A 20,032-nucleotide genomic window follows, 5' to 3' on the forward strand; every position below is an offset into this window, starting at 1 on the left:
GAACAAGATCTTGTGTTTGAAATAATTTCTCCCCTCCTTTACTTATACTTTCAGAGAACTAGGAAGAACTATTCCTTCTGGGATGCTTCCCACATCTCATTGGCTTCTATGGATTGAAATATATTTTGCATGGTGGTTGTATTCTATGGTTCTTCGCAGTGCTTTTTTTCTAAAAAAAAAAAAAAAAAAAAAAAAAAGGTGCCAGAACTCACACACGTCATACAACCCACCTTGCCTACTCTACAAGGTTCCATCCAAAAAAGGTGCCGGAACTCCGTTCTGGAAGTTCTATGAGAAAAAAAGCCCTGATTCTTCATCCAGTGACCCAATTTACTTATTGAGACATATGATTGGATGAGGTAAACTTGGGTCTCCCCAGATTTTTCCAACACCTGAATGATTATACCTCACTGGCTTTCTTAAAACACACTAAATGCTTCCCCTCCTCAGCCTTTAACCCCTCTCTTTTATCTTTATCTAGTTTAAATGCTATTTAATTTTTAAAAATGTTTTATATGTTCAATTTATGAGCCACTTTAGTTGCTTAGACAATTCTAGGGGTTGTACAACATAGTAAAAAAATAAACAAATATAAAAATAATTAACAAGAAAAAATACTATTAATTACTGTTGTTGTAGAAGAAACCCCAAGAACAATTAGATTATCAAATTCAGGTATCAGCACAATCACAAATCATCCTGTTCTAGGACTTGCTAAATAATCCACTCTTTCCTAAATGACAACAGGGTTTAGGCCATGTGGGTTTGGAATCATTCTATCTGTAGGACATAGTCGGCCACATAAAAAAACTTGCCTGCAAGGTTCAACTAGGCACCATGATTTGAACAATGGGAATTTGGTGCATACTACTCTACGAGATATGTTCTACTAATTCTACCAGTTCCAACCTTGAAGAAAGGACAGTCATTGCCACACTGTGGTGAGGTTGTTCTTTGAATTGGAGATGTATTGTTTTGTATTAATACAAAGAAACAAAACAGTGGAGGCATTTTTTTTTACCATATACAATGAATTTATTCACAGCAGGTATTTATAACAACGGAATATACAACAGTCCCAAGAAAATTCATACCTGTTTGCACTCTCATTCTGGTGACTCAGACGATACAGATAACCCCCCAAGTGGCCTAATAATTCCCAGAAAGCTAAATGACCAACCCTCAGAGTGCTGACAAACAGATGACTGCAAAGAATATAAGTCCTTCCATTCCCTACCGTTCAGTCAGAACTGAAGAAGCTTCTTGGATGAGAAGCAAAACATTTTCAAGGAAAAAACCAAGAAAGTCCAGATACCTTCTGGAAAAGTAGCTTTGGAACCACCATGATCTGGGAGATTAAGAATCTCCATAAATAGAATATACAACATAGTACTGGTATTCACCCAGTGCCAGGTTTCCTCCTAGGTCTCCCTCCCAGAGACTAGCCCTTTCTAGCTCTCCTTCACCTTTCCTTCAGTCTTCTTCCCTCATTTCTGGATTTGGCAAAAGAAAGAGTAAAAGAAATGAATTAACTGGAATTTACTGTGTTCAGTGTGGCTTGACTTTCTTCTGGAACTGCTCACCTGAACACCCATGCTTATCTGTTGCGAGATGAACCAAGGCTTTGCCACCAACAGCTGAGGCCTTCCTTCAAATCTGAGCTCTTGGGGGAAGGTCTCATCCCTTTGGGCCTTCACTTCTTTTTTTCCAGAGAAGCCACCCATGGACTTTTCTTCTTCCTTTTTCGATTAGGAACCAACAACTGCTCTGCGCACTACATCTCTTTACAATCTTTCGCTTCAGCCACTCCGTTCACTCCATGAACAGACTTTCCCCCCCTTTCTTTCTCCCCTTTTCCTTCTCTCCAGTATTTAGGTTTGACTGCTAGCATGTTGCCAAACATCTGAGGTAATGGATGCCATCCCAGGCCTCTAGTGCCCAACACCTTTATATCAGACTGGACCAGTCGGACCACTGTCTTGATATTTCACCACACCAGACCTGATTAGCAGTTAGGTCAGCTCCTCAGGCCTCATGATAGCACAGCTGCCTTCAAGACTGAGAAATGAGATGTGTTTCCCTCCCTTTACTCACTCCATCAGAACAGCAATTATTCCAGGCTATTAGAGCCCAGATACTTAGTCAACAACTGAGGAAGGATTACAAAAAAGGGAAGAAGAGGCTATAATTATATACTGTGCCTTCAGAGGTATTATAATGAATTACACAATAGTAATTTCCTATATTTGAGAAATGATCATAATATTTTCTGTATATAATAAGATAATAAATTATAGCTTCCAGTAAATTCAAATAGTTCAAATTTTCAGATTTAGAAAACTGTGCAGCATTCATTTTTCTGGAGAGATTTTTGTATTCATCCATTTCTTTGGTCTCACAAAATTTGTTTCCTTGTTCCTATTAAGAATAAAATACAGACTGAGTCATTTTCAGAGATAATTTGATAATAATTTAGATAATAAATTAATTTAGATAATAAAATGTTGGGCACAACTTCTCTGCGGATCATAAGCAATTTGGGATGACTTACCAATCTGGGGGACGTTACCAGTATAAAAGAAAGATCACTATTAATACTTACTCCTATTCTGCCTGGCAAGCCAAGAGCTGGCTTAGACAAGCAAAATCCAGAACAAACAGGGATCATAGGGTTCCCAATTTGCACACTCACCATTCACTACAAGCATCAGTGTTTAAAAGCATTTGAATCACATCTTTCTTCCTCCTCAAAATTATTTCAACTCTTATACCATCAAAATGTAATATTAGTGAATTTTAGCAGAAATTCTAATTTGACATTCTCCCATTTAAACTACTCTATTAGTTTCTTGGTAGTTCTTTATAACATCAGATATTTCAGCTGCCCTACAATTTTTTACACCTTACTCCTGGCTGACTGTGCTTTCCTTTAATACCCCTCAATTTTCTTAACAGTCCCAACATCCTATATGGGGAGAAGTAAGATACTAGTGAATCAGATTCATCTTGCCTGCCTATAGGCAAGGCATATTCATTACTTGTGTTATAATAGAATCATTTCCAGTGTAGGAATAATAGAATAATAAATGGCTATGTATGATTTAAGATATCAAGAATTATCCAGATTTACTAATAGGGAGCAAAATCATGAATATTCACAGAAAAACTAACAGTTCTGCTTTCTAACACTCCCCTGTGAGGGTCATACAATATGGACTTTATAATACTGGATATTATTATTATTTTTTTGCAGTATTGTTGCACTGGGTAGCTAACATGCACTGGGTTTTCTTGTATTTTAAATTTGCTTTTCCAAAAGTACTGCTAATAATTTGCCATAAGCCTTAACTTTCAAGAAAAGCCTCACTTTTAGAAACCAGACATGGCAGAAAAGCATTTAATAGCTTGCAGATAAAAGTTTTGTTTTCAGCTGTTCTTATGCCTCCATGTATGAAGCAAATATTTCAGGCCCAGGACTGGAAAGCGCTGACATTTTTCTCTTACAAACATTTCTTACTTTTATTCCAAATACAATGTTTTTTTTTACAATTATGTTCACATATTATTGGGTGGTTTAATTCCTATGATATAAATGGACAGATTATTATTTCTAAATCAATCAACTCTTACTCTGAAGTTCTCCGTTGTGCGAACTATAAAAATGAATGTAGGCTATTTTTCCAGGTTCGCCCCCCCCCCCCCGTCATTGGGAGATTCCACTTTATTAAAGTATTGTGATAAATTGTTTTTAAATGATCTTCCAATTTGGTTGCTACCTAGGGCCAGATTTGGCCATCACCTGGCCCTCCCCCCAAAGCAAAAGGAAAGGAGCCTACTTCTCCTGCAGATCTTGAGACAGGATCTTTCTGTGGTAAAGTTGTTATTGTTCCCACCACAGCCAGTGTAGGTGAACCTCTCACATGTTTTTGTCCTAGTATTGTAATAAAAGCGAGCGACTGAAGCTGAGCATGATCCTTCTTCTTTTGGACTGTAACAAAATGAAGGAGCAGCTTTAAAAGAAAAAAGAAAAAAATCATTAGTCTATGACATGCTTTAGATCAGGGCTTTTCAACCAGTGGTACGGGTACCACCTGTTGTACATTGGCACCTGGCAGGTGGTACGCGACCATCCTAGAAAAGTGGTAGCGGGGGAGGGGAATGAACTGAACCGGTGGCAGCACTGCACAAGCCTGAGCGAGAGATGGCTGGAGCTGCAGGGCTGTCAGGGCTCAGTGGAAGCGCCAGGCTCCAGCTGAGAGAGGAATTTCAGTTGGAACTTTGCAACTGCTAAAAGGTAGGTACATGATGTAAAGCAAAATAGGCAATTCCAGTCATCCTCCCTTATTATGTCATTCAAGAAACTCCACACATACACAACTTTCTGAACCTGAGCAGGATTGGACTAGAACAGTGGTTCTCAACCTTTTTAATGCCGCGACCCCAACCGGTCGTAAGTCGAGGACTAAACCGGTCGTAAGCCGAGGACTAAACCGGTCGTAAGTCGAGGACTACCCAACTGGTCATAAGTCGAGACTTTCCCTGCCCGGGAGCGCCACACATGCGTGGTTCCGCCCCCTGCGCCGGCCGAGGCGTAGCTGGCAAGCGGCAGAGACGGAGCAGGCCGACCACCAGCTGGCCCAGCCCAAGGGAGGTAAGGCACCCGCCGGAAAAGGGGGAAAAAATGGCGGACAAAAAAAATGGTGGACAAAAAAATGGCGGACAGCCTTGCTTGGCGACCCCCGTGAAATGGTCGATTGACCCCAAATGGGGTCCCGACCCACAGGTTGAGAACCACTGGACTAGAAGATCTCCAAGGTCCCTTCCAACTTTGTTACTCTGTTCTTTTTCTGTTCTGTTCTGTTCTGTTCTGTTCTATTCTATACACTCTACTCTGTTCTATTCTATTCTATTCTATTCTATTCTATTCTATTCTATTCTATTCTATTCTATTCACTCTACTCTATTCTACTCTATTCTGTTCTATTCTTTCACCTTCATTCTGAAATAAAAGAAGCTACCGGTAGTTAGGACACTTTTTCCAACAACAGAATTCCATGATCTTTCTTGGAAGGAAGAAATAGTTGAAATTCCTATTCTTTCCAGATGGTTTATATGGAAAGACATTTCAGATTATCTCCAAATAATAAAAAAGTAAATTTAATACAGTTCATTTGCTTGAAATATTTGAAAATGTGAGGGAGAAACATACTTGTAGTGGTAAAAATTTAGCTGTGCAAGCATTCCAAAGAGATGATTTATAAAGTACATTAGTGGAACTAAAACATGCCTCCCAGAATTGTTAAAGAAGTCATCATCTTTGCTAGATATTTTATAACTTGTATTTGTTTGGATGCACATGTACACAAATACGCTTCTTTTGGTACTGCTAGGAAACCAAACTGAATACAAGTCTGAGTATCTATGCACACACTCATAAAGATAATTCAAATTCATACTCAGAAACTTTTGAAGCAACCATTAGCCCTGCAAAGAATATGGCTGCTTAAAGAATAGCAGAGTTGAAAGGGACCTTGAAAGTCTTCTAGTCAGAAGCAGAAAATCCTTGAGATAAATGGTTGTCCAATTTGTTCTTAAAAACCTCCCGTTTTGGAACACCCACAACTTCTGGAGGCAAGTCGTTCCAGTGAGTAATTGTTCTTTAATATTCTGAAAACATGCTTTTTTTGCCTTCATACATTTATGAAATACTTTTTGCCTATTCTTTCCTTAACTTTTATGAAAAACAGTAAGTTTATCTTATAAATCAGTATTTCAGACATAACTTTTAAAAAAAACCTGTTACATCTGGATTTGAGGGAAGGGGATTTCTAGGATCAGCTAAAATGATAGGCTAAATTGACCTTTCAGAACCTAAGTTTTCAGTTCATTTAGTACTTATAATATGGGTCAAAACCAACTCAGGATAAGACTAGAAGCAGGTAGAAATTGATTAAATTCTTAGAGATAGAAATCATCAATAGCCTTTAACTTCAAGAAAATAGATTATTGCTTCAAAATTTCTGGAGACAAAAATAAAGCACAATATTTTCAAAAAACAATGGATGAATGGGACAGACTTGTTTACAAGGTGACTTTGACAGCAATAGCTGATATATAGCGGAAGCAGGGATGGAAACATTCCTTCCCTCTTAATGAAAGCCATTTCTATTTGCCAGGGGGTGGACAACTAATGTTTCAGATCTTCCCATCCAAACTTTGTAAGTGTTGGGTTAAAACATAATTAAAGCATCTCTAACTCTAGTTGAAGAAGAAATATTTTTGCTTATCTCATTCTCAAAAGATACAAAACAGGATTTATTTGAGGTAAGAAGAAAGGGCTAAATTTAGGAAAAAGGCTTTTAGAGATATATTACATTATCATTCAAAATGTTAACAGAGATGAAGGAAACAATATACCTTTATTATCTTATTTACTATAGAAACCTTTAGAATGGTCAGAGCAAGCCAGTTCTGGTGTGACCACACACAAAGGTAAAGTTAGGGGAAGAAATTCAGCTTTCTGGCTCTTCTTACACTTCCTAGAGTGTTGTTTGCTTAGTAATAAAATGTTAATTACTTCTTCTTGGCAAACAGAAGTCCATGCAGGTGTCTGGGCTGTCAAATCTGTTTTCGTTTCCAAAACAACCTCCATAATAAAACTTTTCACATTTCATTGTTCTGAGGTTGAAGAAATATCTCGCAATGTAACCGCGGCATATTCCTGGGTCAGCTTCGAGCCTGCATATTTTTGGCACTTCTAAAATAAAAACAAAGCCAAGGCAGACATTGAACATTAAACGATTGTTGCGAGCTTTCATGTCTGTTATAGAACTTACAGTAACTAGTAATCTAGGAAATACATCAGTGTGCAATTAGTCACTAGTCAATTTGTCACTTCCTCAACCCTTCCTTCCTATCAATTGGAACAATTTCAGCATTATTATTTTTTAGAAATAAAATAACATGCTGGATGTCCATGTTCATCCCCAACAGATAGTTGTCCAGATCTCCATTGAAGAACAACCCACTCAGTTTTCTGAATAACTGACTTGATTACTGAACACTCTTATCAGTAAGTTGCTCCTAACTGTATCATTTCATTTTGTCCTGCTCAGTTGGCACTGGAGAGATTTATATCTTTTCTCAGGTGCCAATCTCAGATACTTAAGGGAATATGCTCATATCTCCATTTTGCTCCTCTTCTCTAAGCTATACATGTTTCTTCAGTCTTTCTTCACAAGGTCTGTGATTCATACCATTGACCATCATTGTTTTCTCTTCTCACAGTTTATACTAGAACAGAAGCACACATGGCAATGATGGTACAAGAGGAAGGTAAACAATATTTTCAGCTTTTGGGCATAATATGCATGCTTCTGTCATTAAGGCTGAATGAAAATGTTGGGCCCTGCCATCTAACATAAATCCAGAAGAGAAATATATTTCTTTTCTCTTATTGGTTGACTTACAACTCAGGAGACTTTGATTCTGTTGGACTCATCAACCATAGACAATAGATACTGCAGTCTATGAAAACTGAAGGGAAGTGAAGTAGGGAAAACTGGATCAATGCATATGGCAGACTAGCCTAGATCATATAATTAATAGAGATTCGAGGAAATCATACAATGGCTTGAATAATAAATTATATAGCAAAAAGGAAACTAAACAACTCAATAAGTTTGAATAAAGTAGTATAAGTATCTTACGATATGCATGTAAGCTTTACAAAACACATTTAACTGTTAATTACTAACCATGTCTTCCTCAAAGAAATCTGCTGCATTTCAAGGTAACTTAATTCTAGGATAATGCATATAAGGTTTCAGACTTGGACTTATTTATTAACCAAATTAATAAATTAAACAATGGGAATTATAAAAGTAAGCAAAATAAACTTGTCAATAATAATTTATCTAATTAAATCCACACTTGCTTTGCGAACTGAAATTTTTAACAATAACATACTTTTGATCCGCTTGCATGTTTCTGAACACTCTGTAAAATCTAAGAAATTGTTGTCATTCCCTTCGCAGCCCCCATATGTAAACTGCTTGCAGGTTTGCGAATATCTATCGTAGTGCCACCTGTAATGTATGGCCCGACAGGGTCCTTTAAGTGGTGGCTGCAAACAGATACTTGTACTCCCTGCCAGAAAAAGAGAGAAATAAATGAGACAAGCAACTTTGGTACAAATCTTAAGTATAGGGAATAAAACATTATTAAGAAATTTTTAAAAAGTGTTTTAAAATCCAGATATTACAACCACTTAATTAGCAGCATAATAACTAGGTTTCAAATAATATATTTTTTTTAAAAAAATCTTATTCTCAATCATAAAAAAGAGAAAGAAAGCATTTCATCTAGACTTTTCTATTCAGCCTTTGCACCTGATTTCAAATCATTTCTGGAAGAAAATATGTCCTGTTCATTCATTCACCAAATATTTAATTTCAGTCTATTCATCTGAGCATGGACCTTTGGTGAACTGAATCAGTTGAATTATCATTCCTTCTCTGGGAATTTGATATTTTACTACTCTTTCTATATGTGATGCACCAGGATGAGGACTAATCCTTATGTATATACATAGAGTCTTGCCACCAACAATCAAGAAAGAATTAATTAATAGTTCAGAAGAACACCGATTCAACGAAGAGAGGAAAAAATAGAGGAAAAACTGAGGAGTTCCTTATACTATAGCTCTATAGGGCCTGAATAGCCTGGGTAGTCTGAGTATCTGAATAAAGTATCCTAAAACAGGAATACCATGATCTGACAGGTCCGCCCCCCGCCCATTTTAAACCACCACTCGCCTATTAGGGCCACGCCGGTTCCTTCTTGAAGCCTAATTTTAGGGAAATTCATTGGAGCGGGGGTATTCGACCACGGCAAACCTCAGTCCGCAACCGGCATCCCCACAAGCTAAGAACCACCGTGGACAGCAAGAGGGCAGCACTTGCAGCGGCTTGGCGAAGGGACACTTATCTAGCGAGAAGTCAGTTCAGATTCCCGGGGAAGAGTGAAACCCAGCTTGAGCGCAGCGACCCCTTTTCCACCTCCTTTCAAGAGAGCGAAGGCGGCTCCCCGCACCGATTACCTGACAGTGGGGACTCCTGGGCACACGCCCTCTCTAGGAGTAGGAACAGCGAGCACACGAAGAAGACGTAATGGGTAGTCATGACTTGGAGCCGAAAGCAACCCGCAAGCGAGCCCCAAATAACGCTGGTTCTCTTCAGAACTCTCGCGCGCCTTTTTATTGATTCCGAACCCTTTTCCCCCTCCGCCTCCTCCTGCTGGGCGACTTTCCAGGGCCGGATGATTCATGCTGTGATCTGAGAGCGAGGCAAATCTCTCTCGGGCGGGGGGGTGGGGTAGTGGAAACGGGAATGGAGAGGATAACCCGCCAGTAATCGCCTTCTTGACGTTCCCGAAGTAGTTCTCCTCCTCAGAGGAGTAATGTTTGGAAAGAGAAGGATGAGCCGGACTTAATTAGGAAGCCAGTGAGATGGAGAATGAGAGGCCCCATAAGAAGAGTTATGAATGAAATGAATATAGCATAAAATCGGAATACCAGAGAAAAATGGGGGAAGTAGTGGTAGATTGAAAGAATTAGTATCACTTGAGATTGGTCCAAAAAGTGGCTTTATACATGGCTGAATATTTGTCGCTTCATCATGAGCCTACTAACCTATGCTTCTACTTCAACATAACACAACACCAGAATGGCTTTGCCTAGGTCCAGAAGCTAAACAGCCTTGACCTGGAAGAGAATAATTGGTGAGGGTCCAATATTGGAGGTCCAATATTGGGTAGTTGAAAAAAATATCGTAAGAGGGCAATGATAAAACAATGCCATCCAGTTGCCAAGAAACAACATGAGCAATAATATGAAATCATCAGGCATCAGGTTCAGCTTAAAAGACACTGGATCTTTTTATAAAATACCCCCTCCCCAAATACCTTTCCATGAAGCTAATGGAAAACTAAAATTGGGGTCGGTTGCTATGAAAGATGTTTTCCAACCTGATGTTTCAAACTTTTGCTCTGTACTGCAGTGTCTGTAGTGTACTTTAGTCAGAATAAGCATAACCATGATGATTTGGGTTATGGGAATTATAGTTCAATATATTGGAAAACTCCAATTCACAGAAAGTTATGTTAAATCTTCTTTTACAGGCTAGTTCTAGAAATTTAGGAAGTGATCAACCATTGAACTTCAGCCTTTGGAACAGAAATATTACTACACGCAGTCCTTGACTTACAACAGTTCATTTAGTGACCGTTCAAAGTTACAACATTACTGAAAAAGTGACTTATGACCATTTTTCACATTTACAACCATTGTAGCATCCCCATGATTGCATGATCAAAATTCAGACAGTTGCCAACTTACTCAACATTTATGATGTTGCAGTGTCCCGGGGTCATGTGATCACCTTTTATGACCTTCTAACAAGCAAAGTCAATGGGGAACACAGATTCACTTAACAACCATATAACTAATTTAACAACTGTAGTGATTCACTTAAAAACTGTGGCATGAAAGGTCATAAAATGGGGCAAAACTCATATAACAAAAGTCCCACTGAGCAACATAAATTTTGGGCTCAATTGTGGTCATAAATCAAGGACTACCTGTACTTTCTTGAGACATTGTATTTCATGGCCTTTTAAAATCGTGTTACACCTATATGTTTTTTATTTGTATACTACCAGTAGTTAGGTATAACAATTCTTCGCTTTGGATGAAATGGTTTTTGTTCACTGAGTGTAGTACCAAACTAAAGTCCTTAGATATCATAATAAATTTTGAACATACTGCAATATTCTGGGTTTTTTCCCTTCAGTTTTTACACTGCTGGAAAAAAAATCAGCCTAATTAAAAAGACTTTTGCCAACGTTAAACATTGCCACAAATGTGGCAAAAACCTGTGGTAATAAAGCAACTTATTTAAAGACTGCGGGATCCTTGATGATCTCTCATTTAAAAACTTCTGGAAATTATTAGGATGGAGCTTTATGGAACTTTGGATGGATCTCATTCTATAGGGCAGGAAATATTCTGAACCCTTTAAGAGACTTTTTCACTTGCATTTTCAGTGGCAAAGACATGCCCTAGCAACATATTTTTTCTGCTATGAAATTGTCTCTAGCTTATCTCTAGCCCATTAATGAAAAAGTCTTGTCTTGTGTTTGGAAAAAATCTGTTGAAATAGTATTTTCCTCTAGCTTGGACACTATTTACAGCACCCTCAAAGTGTATAAAATCTGTTAGGCTTTTCACCCTATTACCTCTCAAGGAGTTCAAGTGGTTTGCCAGTGTCTTCAGAAAGGTAGGAATGCATCTAAAGTGAGAGAAGCAAAATTCATGCTAGTTATTTGCCAGTTCAGGATTAAGTGGATACAACTTCAACTCAGCGGAGAGTCCTATAGAATTTCATCCAGAAGCAATTCCATGGATTGTCTACCAGGATTTATACTGCACAAGATCCAGTATAATTTTGATAATTAGTACTTGGGGGATTATCTGCGAAGTGTAGGATGTTGGCTAGATTGGCAACTTAAAAAGAATCTTCAAAGAAGGCATTGGTAAGCTGCCAGTTTTATAACACTGCAAAAAAAATATGCATGGATGTAGTTCTCAAAGAACGTTTCTTTTTAATCCAGTCCCTCATGGAGTTGATTAACCTTGAGTTAGAATGTAGTATGAATTATTCTGCACAGGATCTGGTTTTATAAGTTCCAGTGCTAAATAGTGTGTGTGTGTGTGTGTTAATTTTTAACTTTTTAAAAAACTTCTGGTGACTGCCTGAACAAGTCCACACAGCTTTTTTTGGGCAAGGTTGTCAGAATGGTTTACCATTGCTTGCTTCCTAGGAAGAGAGGAACTGGTCCAAGATCACTCAGCTGGCTTCATGCCTAAGGTTGGACTAGAACTCACAATCTCCTGGTTTCTAGCCTGATGCCTGAACCATTACAAAAGCTGATGCTAAGTAATAGTAGTAGTCATTGTCTTAGTAGTTATGATGATAATGATGTGGTGGTGGTGGTGGTGGTGGTGGTGATGTAGAGGCTACCCTACTCTAGAATAACCCTGGGTGGTTTACAGTTAAAAGTAGAAAAGAAAAAAAAATAAAGTATCCAGTACCTAAAAATAAAAACAAACCACCACAGGCAGGGCTCCATAAGCATACTACCTGAAGCCTGGGAGACCAGCTGTTTTTTAAGACTTCTAGAACATCACAAGAATGGGATGTATATGCATCTCATTCCATAAGGATAGGTATCACAACAAAGAAGTGTTTTCTGAATTGTATTGGCTTACCCATCATTATCCAATGTGCACAGTATCTTCATTTAATTGCAGGCAAACACCTCTACTCCAGCTTGCTACTGTGCACTGTATAGGCATGACTCCTGTGCCCACAAAAATCTTCCTCCCAAATAACCAAGGAATATTGAAAAGCTGTGTTTAAAAAAAATCCATTCTGAAGCCACAACTTTTTATTTTTCTTTAGCCAGGTGAATTTGACAAGAGTACGGCTAGTTTCCTTTTTCAAGGGACAGCAAAACTAATAAAATTTATATTTTCTTTACTAGTTCAGGAGGTGTAAAGAAACAGGGAACTACATTAGTCAGGCCTTGTGATAAATTGATAAGGGCAGGCTGCTGAAACACTGCCTTAACTTGGTGACTTTAGCACAGTTATTCTCTCTCAGTACACAGGGTTGTTGTTGTGGGGAAAATAGAAGGAATATGTGTTTAATATGTTCGCCGCTTTGAGCTATTTGAAAAAATAATAAAGGCTGGATACAAACAAACAGATAAACTCTAAGCATCTAATTAAAGGACCAATAAATACACTTTAATACATTAATATTTTATTATATGTTTCATTTGATACTTTGTGCTGGTTTTCAAAGTGTCTGATTTATCTCATCAAAGCTACAGTTATGAGAACTCCATAGTCAACCATTATGAATAAGAAACCTATAGTCATATTGCAGCCTGCCTCTGTGAGGGTTGAATATAGCCCTTAAATCTTCCCTATCAGGCATGGAAACCCTCTAACGAGACACTTCCAGAAGCTTCTCTGGCTTTCCAAAGCATTATCTCCTTGCTTGGGAGAAGGCAGGAAAATAATTCCTACCTGTTTTCTCTTTGGCTGTATTTATATGATAGCCCAGTTGACAACTAGTCTGCCTTTTTTACTTACATTGTCTTCTATAATTCTAATCTATGCAGTTTGGCTATAATTCAGTGTGAAGGTGAAAATTAAATGAAATAGGTTGTTTCCTGTAGACAAAGTCATGGTGAGATTATCTTTTTTTATTTAGTAATGGCATTCTAGCTCTCATCTTAATGTGGGGAAGGATAGGCTGTGGTTTCACAGGTTTATGAAATCATACCCTCCAATGGTATTTATACAACACATTAAAATGTTGTTCAGTGGTCTATCTATAAGTGATGTGCACATTTAACCCAACTTTGGGTTAATCCAGCAAATTATAGTTCATTTGCATGTTGTAAATTGTAGGCAATATTGTCTGGATACCCCTGGAATATTAAAACAAATATTGGCCATAAGGAAAACGCTACACAGTCCAATGATTTTAGAATCATTAGAAACTGTCTTATTCCAAGTTATAGCTATTTTGCTATGGAGTTTTTTGTATTTTTTTTTTTTCATAATATGAGGTCCTGCGGTTATTCAGTGCAAGTTCCAGGGGTAGTTAAAATAAAGAGTGAGAAAGGGGACACAAAGCCTGCAAACAATTTATGCAAACAACAACAAAAATACAAATTTGGAATCACCATTTGGAGTATTGTAAATACAAAAAAAGGGCATCTTTATAATAACTTGATCGAAGTGAAGCGTGGGAAACATGAACCTTCCCATATATGCCTCCTTGGAAGTAAGTCCAAAGGCATTCCATAGGGCACTCACTTAGATGAACTTCCATCTAAATGAGTAATATAGGACATGTGCCTAGAGGGACAAGCTTTTCTGTGTGCTTGCCTTTCCCTATTTTCCCATGTTAGTTTTCCAAACACCACCATTGTTTAGGTCCTCCAGCTTGGCACAGGGAAACAGCCAGATGTTTCCTTAGCAAACCTGTTTCCTGTGGAACTCTCACCATAGTTGGTATTTCCATTGTAACAAAAGGAGAAGCACACATCCTGCCTCTAATAGCTTTCTCCTCTTTACTCAGCCACTCCTCACAACTCATTCCATGCTCCCTTCATGGACAGAAGACATTTTACACTCAAAGGTCTTTGTATAGTGTAAACAGGTATGCCAATCCCAGATTAAATTTTTCAAGGGGATTTTTTTTTCTATGATAACTCTCCTATTTCTGAGCAGTTCAAAATTCCATGTAGCCAGAACTGATTCTTTTTGTGTCTGTGTTTTCTGTTAGAGCTATTTTAGCAAATTTAGGCATGGCATGAAGACACATGAAGGAAGATTGGCTGGCTTTCCATGAATGTGGAAGGCCTCATTTTGGTTTGAAGCAATAAAAACTAGAAGGGGAGGGGGCAATTTTTGTGGCGTAATCAGATTTGGAAAAATACTGCTGATGAATTAAAATCCTTCAAATGGTTACTAGGAGCTTGAGAGAGCTGGCAGAAAAAGAAATAGCTACTTTAGAGAAATAAGGAGGAATTCATACAAAAAGTAAGGATTTTCCTTCATCAGCTGTACTCTCTTAATCTTATTTTACTTTTTTACACACACACATACACACAGAGACAGATATACTACTAAACTCACAATTTCTTTTTTCTCCTACCCAGCAATGCCAGCAATCAACATAGATGATCTAAGTGAGAAGGATAAATTGAAAATGGAAGTAGAACAACTCCGAAAAGAAGTCAAATTGGAAAGGCAGCCTGTAAGTAGTTCACCCTAATGGTTTTCTCTCTTGACTTCTGACTTTTAAGAACAGGATTTCAGTGTTTTCAGTGGCTGTGTGTGTGTTGGAAAAAATATCTGTTTTGCAATGTATTCCATGTGGGTTATAAATGCATTGGAGCTGAGTTGCTTCACTTAAGGAGGCAAATATTTTCTACTGGTAGGTTTATTGCACATTTTCTTTTGACAAAGCTGTAGAATAAAGAAAGATTTACTAGACTAATACAATGCTTACCTCTCCCCTCCACACCCCACAATCTCTCTGAAGTAAAGTGAGTAGACATAGTTTATATTGTATTCCATTGTTAAAAAGATCAGCCTGATGTCACTAAAAAGTTCTGAAAATGTACAGTCGCAGGTTTATTTAGCTTTTAGAAGCATTAGAAGCATTCTTGTTTATTTTTTTTCATATCAGGGATACATTTGATGTACAAGTTGCTTTTTGTCCTCTTATTTTTATTGATGTCATTCTGATAATGCTTTTTTAAATTACCTGATAAATTATCTGTTAGTTAATGATAAATGGATCTTCTAACAAGACATGACTTGTTAGGCGGATTGCTCATCTTTACTTTCCTGATTCTTTCCTCTCTCACTTATTCCTCTATTTCTATTCATTTCTTACTGTAGCATTATAGCAGGTTGTACCCAATGAGTACAATCAGCCTTCACTGAGATTATCCTTTTGTGAGTTCTTTCTTTCTTTCTTTCTGTCTTTCTGTCTTTCTGTCTTTTGCCATGCCTATGAGAAGCAAAGCTGGTGAACCAATTTAATATATTACTATATTTAATAACCAAGAATGGGACTTTTAGCATTTTCTTACTTTGGGCATAAAATGCCTAGGATTCTGCTGGTGATAGCATTTTCATTATTTATAGGTCTGTTTTGTTTACCCATAACTAGTCTATAGTTAATTTATTATATTTTACAATCCAGAATGGAACTTTTTGGGAAGGGACCAAAATGCCTTGGGCTCTTTCTACTGGTTCTCACTATCTTCTCCTTCCTACCTGTAATCCCAACCACAGCCTGGGAATGACTGACTGTGGAGAATGTCTGTTAAATATTCATGGCAAAATGGATGACACATACACAGCTTAAAGAAAATATATAATTATCAGGAAAGGAAAGAAGCGTGAAAAGGCTAATTATGGGTTGTACAAGCAGTGAGTTAATTTTGGGATGTTTTATAGCTTAAATATAAGACTTAAAGGGCCAAGTTATAGAACAGCATGAAAGAAATGAATGGTCAAAAGGAAAAAAAATGTGATTGCTATGATAGATAATTTCCATGACATAAAAATGAGGCATTTACCTGACTAGGAAAATTGTTTCCAGAAAACTGGACAACCATGTATTTCCTGAACATGTAATAAAGTAGATAAGTATAGCATTGCCAGTGCATTAGCAGAAATGACAAATTTTTAAAATTATTTCAGTGGCAATGTAAGTACCAGAATGTATTAATATATATATATATATATATTAACACTGTGTTTAATATTTGTGCTGTTTTTGAATGATACCCAATTGCTGATATTTATAGAGCTAGCCATAATTTCAAGTAAAAAAATCTGTTTTATATTGAGATAGTACAGATTCTATTTCTCCAATTAAAAGAAACACATTTATTTTAACAGTGTATTATGCATTCATTTTAAATATTATTTTGATTTGATGTATATGTATTCATTAGTTCTCTCTCTATACACACACACACACACACACACACACACACACACACACATATAGTCTTTTAAAATACTAAAAATGCAAATCCTGGGCATTATGTTAACCAAATAAGAAAAAAATCAACAACACCAGGTTATAATAAACCAGACTGTTTAATATAAACAAGCCGGGGACGGACGCGCAGAGGCGATCTGGAAGGAGGGGGAGGGAGGGGGAAGACGGAGAGCAGGAATGCCAGAACAGCTGCTTTTTGCAGTACTGGGGTGGAGGAATTATGGGTGAGACGACAACGGCCTTGGGGGTGGGGGAGGATAATGGCCCTGGGATGGAGGGAGACTGGGCGCAGGGACGGGTTGACAGCCGCCCTCCAAGTGCTTGCACACGCTCTAAAAGAGCACTTGAGGATCGTAAAATAACTAGCGGAGCCAAGGACAGTTTGCCTGATGCGGAACAACTCTGTGCGGTACAGATTAATACAATCAACGGGCCGATGACACGCTCAAGGAGCCGGGCGCAGAGGCAGGAGGTTATATGAGCTGCCTTCCTGATCTCCTTTTACTCCAACTCTGATGACATCGGCAGTTTGGTCTGACGAAAGCTTAGTGACTTTTTTTAACCACAGGCTTGTTTATATTAAACAGTCTGGTTTATTATATCCTGGTGTTCGTTTTTTTCTTTCTTATTTGGTTTACATACATACATACACACACACACACACACACACACATATCCAAATCTTTAAAAACATTAACAGTGAAATTTAAACATCTACAAAGAATATATAAACATATAACAATAAGCATTTTAAAAGCCATCAAACCAGCAGTTTGATCTTGGAACATTATCCCATAAATTCCTATATGAACTGAGATTTATTATTTATTTAAACAGAGTAGAGTATGTCTTTAAGCATTGTCTAAAAATGTTTTGGGGCATAGATCTCCTCTAATTATGAAGACTTTTCCATTGAGAGGAGCTTTAATTGACTTTGGAATAAAGCACTTCCAAGATTCTATCTCTGATATCATCCAACCTATTCAATAGGTCAGCTGGGAAACTCTACTTAAGACTCTCAAAGGTTGGATTCAACTCTGAATATGGTGGCCAGGATTAGACCCTAACAATGACACAACTCAAATATGCAATGTATTTTATATAAATTCAAACACAGAACATGCTAAGTCAGAGGGCTAAAAGGAACAATCTATATAGACCCCAAAATATTGCACTGACTGGCAAATTACATTTTTCTTTTTTTCCTAAACAGCTGAACATCCTTCTAACAAAAGTGCTAAGCTGTAACTTTATATTTTTAGAATGCTTGCATAATCTATTGGTGCCCAGAATTGGGTACCTACCTTATTTAGCTGTGATAAACAAAAAGACTTTTCCTAAATGTTTTTAATCAAAATATCTTACAACAACAACAAAAATCTGATGGGCAGGAAACTTGGCACTTAAATAAGAAAGCAGAGAATACTTGCCTTTTTTTGTTAATTAAGGATTTTAAAAGAAGAAATAGAACTATATACAAATACTTTCTACAATAAACAATTTTAAAACATGTCCTTTAAACTTTTGGTAAACCCTGAACTGTATTTATGTTACCCTTTATAAAAGAAATATAATTCTGCTAGTCCTGATAAAATAACTATTTTCCCTGATTTTTGAACAAATGGTTTTTTTCTCAGATGCTTTCTCAAGCAGACTCATTGACGGATTCTTCTCAATTTGTTTTTCAAATAAAAGATTATCCAAGCATTTCCATTGGTGGATCTGAATTGAACAAAGTTGGTTTAGGGCACCTTCATACAGTATATAGATATCTTTGTCAGTCTTAAGTGAAGTCATTATAAATAAAATTTTAGAATAGCTACAGTTCATATAGTAATGATTATATTATGCCAGGAATTTCTATTCTTCCATTTAATTTATATTTAATTTATATATTTAATGCAAATATGGTGTTTCAGTGACCTCAATTCTGTATGGCACTTCTTGTATTAGAATCTTCCATATTATGTACAGTATATATTGACAACATGCCCAAACCCCATAATTAGAATTTTAACTAGGACTGCCTCTACAGAGAGTATTATCCAATTTTTGTATCATCCTTGTTTGCAAATTCACAATATTTCAGTTTCCAAGTCTTGTTTTTCAAATATCAAAATGTCTTGGACTTTTAATATCTTAGACTACCCTACCATATCTACATATACTATACATCTCTGAGTTGGCAAAAAAAAAACACACACCAAACCTATCAGCATGAAATGTATCCCCACTGCTGATTTATATCCTGGTTCTATTGACTTTATCAGTGCCACCAGTTATTGCCAGGCACCTGAATTCCTACAAAGGTAATCGGTGACAAAGTTTATATAGCTTTAGGCTGTCCTTGTATGGAAAAATACTGCTTACTTCCATCCTTACAGAACAGCAAGAGAGTTTTATCCAGCAAATGGGAAAAAGAATGCTGTTTATTTTATTATGCAACCATTCATTATAAACATTATGCAAGGTATTTCATAAACACCAAGTTATGCTTGTTATGATACATAACAAGGCAACAGTTCTTCTCTCTCTCAATTTCATAAATTCTGCATATCAAAGGAATCTTTCCTACCTTTACAAAAGGAGATTTAAATATGTTTTTTTTCTTTTCTCTTTTTTTCCCCTTAAGGTGTCTAAGTGTTCTGAAGAAATTAAAAATTATATTGAAGAAAGATCAGGAGAAGACCCTCTAGTGAAAGGCATTCCTGAAGACAGGAACCCTTTTAAAGAGAAAGGAGGATGTGTAATTGCATAGAAGAATGCTGATAATTTTGAAACTGAGAAAAATAACCATAGTATAGCTAGTTTAATTTAAATCTCAGGAATCTTATTGTACAAATTAAAAGTTTTTTAAAAAAAAATAAGAAAACAAATGATTGTATTGTTATTTCCTGAAACAAGTTTTGGCTTACCATATTATTAAATTTCTTTCAAGAGGCTGTTTTGTATTCTTAATTTTTTGCATTCGCTGGTTGAAATTATTATTAACCATAGTATATCTTTGGTAAAAAAAAATCTTAATGAAACAATATGACATGTCCCCCTTCAGAATATAGGATTTAAGTGTCCTCATGGCAAAATTGTTAATCTCCAACACTCATTAGCCTCCACAATTGGTCCTGCATAATCTAATTCAGCAACACCTGGAGAATACCTGGAGAACAGATTCCCCTGTTCCTAAAACATTATAAGTGGTCCTCAACTTACAACCATTGTTTAGCAACTATTACAAAAGCACTAAAAAGTGATTTACAACCAATCTGGTCCATTCTTATAATCTTTGCAGCATCCTCATGGTCACCTGATCAAAATTACAATAGCATATATTTACAATAGTGGTAATGCCCCAGAATCATATGATCACC

At 36.9% G+C, this 20,032-nt stretch overlaps 2 protein-coding genes across 3 annotated transcripts; one reads left to right on the top strand and one right to left on the bottom strand.

Annotated features, from left to right (window-relative positions):
- Positions 1 to 1,025: 1,025 nt before the first annotated feature.
- On the bottom strand, positions 1,026 to 9,233 carry TFPI2 (tissue factor pathway inhibitor 2). Its single transcript, XM_015811609.1, has 5 exons — positions 9,101 to 9,233; positions 7,969 to 8,148; positions 6,578 to 6,757; positions 3,837 to 4,010; positions 1,026 to 2,418 (listed from the first exon to the last, which is right to left on the bottom strand). The coding sequence occupies exons 1-5, from the start codon at positions 9,180 to 9,182 to the stop codon at positions 2,396 to 2,398; spliced, it is 639 nt and encodes a 212-aa protein (XP_015667095.1). The 5' UTR covers positions 9,183 to 9,233; the 3' UTR covers positions 1,026 to 2,395.
- Positions 9,234 to 14,200: 4,967 nt separating this feature from the next.
- Positions 14,201 to 19,606, top strand: LOC107283677 (guanine nucleotide-binding protein G(I)/G(S)/G(O) subunit gamma-11). Of its 2 annotated transcripts, none has more exons than XM_015811610.2 (3): positions 14,201 to 14,297; positions 14,800 to 14,897; positions 19,297 to 19,606. In XM_015811610.2, the coding sequence occupies exons 2-3, from the start codon at positions 14,802 to 14,804 to the stop codon at positions 19,420 to 19,422; spliced, it is 222 nt and encodes a 73-aa protein (XP_015667096.1). In that variant the 5' UTR covers positions 14,201 to 14,297; positions 14,800 to 14,801; the 3' UTR covers positions 19,423 to 19,606. The 2 variants fall into 2 exon arrangements, with proteins under 2 accessions (XP_015667096.1, XP_015667097.1); XM_015811611.2 differs by lacking the exon at positions 14,201 to 14,297 and adding an exon at positions 14,592 to 14,680.
- Positions 19,607 to 20,032: the final 426 nt, after the last annotated feature.

The sequence above is a fragment of the Protobothrops mucrosquamatus genome, unplaced genomic scaffold, assembly GCF_001527695.2.
Source record: "Protobothrops mucrosquamatus isolate PMUCROS unplaced genomic scaffold, P.Mucros_1.0 scaffold45, whole genome shotgun sequence".
NCBI lineage: Eukaryota > Metazoa > Chordata > Lepidosauria > Squamata > Viperidae > Protobothrops > Protobothrops mucrosquamatus.

Excerpts from the sequence above, each read along its gene's own strand:
- TFPI2 (XM_015811609.1), bottom strand. The coding sequence starts at position 9,182 with ATGACTACCCATTACGTCTTCTTCGTGTGCTCGCTGTTCCTACTCCTA. Across the intron at positions 6,758-7,968 it reads AACATGCAAGCGGATCAAAA|AAGTGCCAAAAATATGCAGG; the intron begins GTATGTTATTGT and ends TTTTTATTTTAG. Across the intron at positions 2,419-3,836 it reads TCTCAAGATCTGCAGGAGAA|GAACAAGGAAACAAATTTTG; the intron begins GTAGGCTCCTTT and ends TATTCTTAATAG.
- LOC107283677 (XM_015811610.2), top strand. The coding sequence starts at position 14,802 with ATGCCAGCAATCAACATAGATGATCTAAGTGAGAAGGATAAATTGAAA. Across the intron at positions 14,898-19,296 it reads TCAAATTGGAAAGGCAGCCT|GTGTCTAAGTGTTCTGAAGA; the intron begins GTAAGTAGTTCA and ends TTTCCCCTTAAG.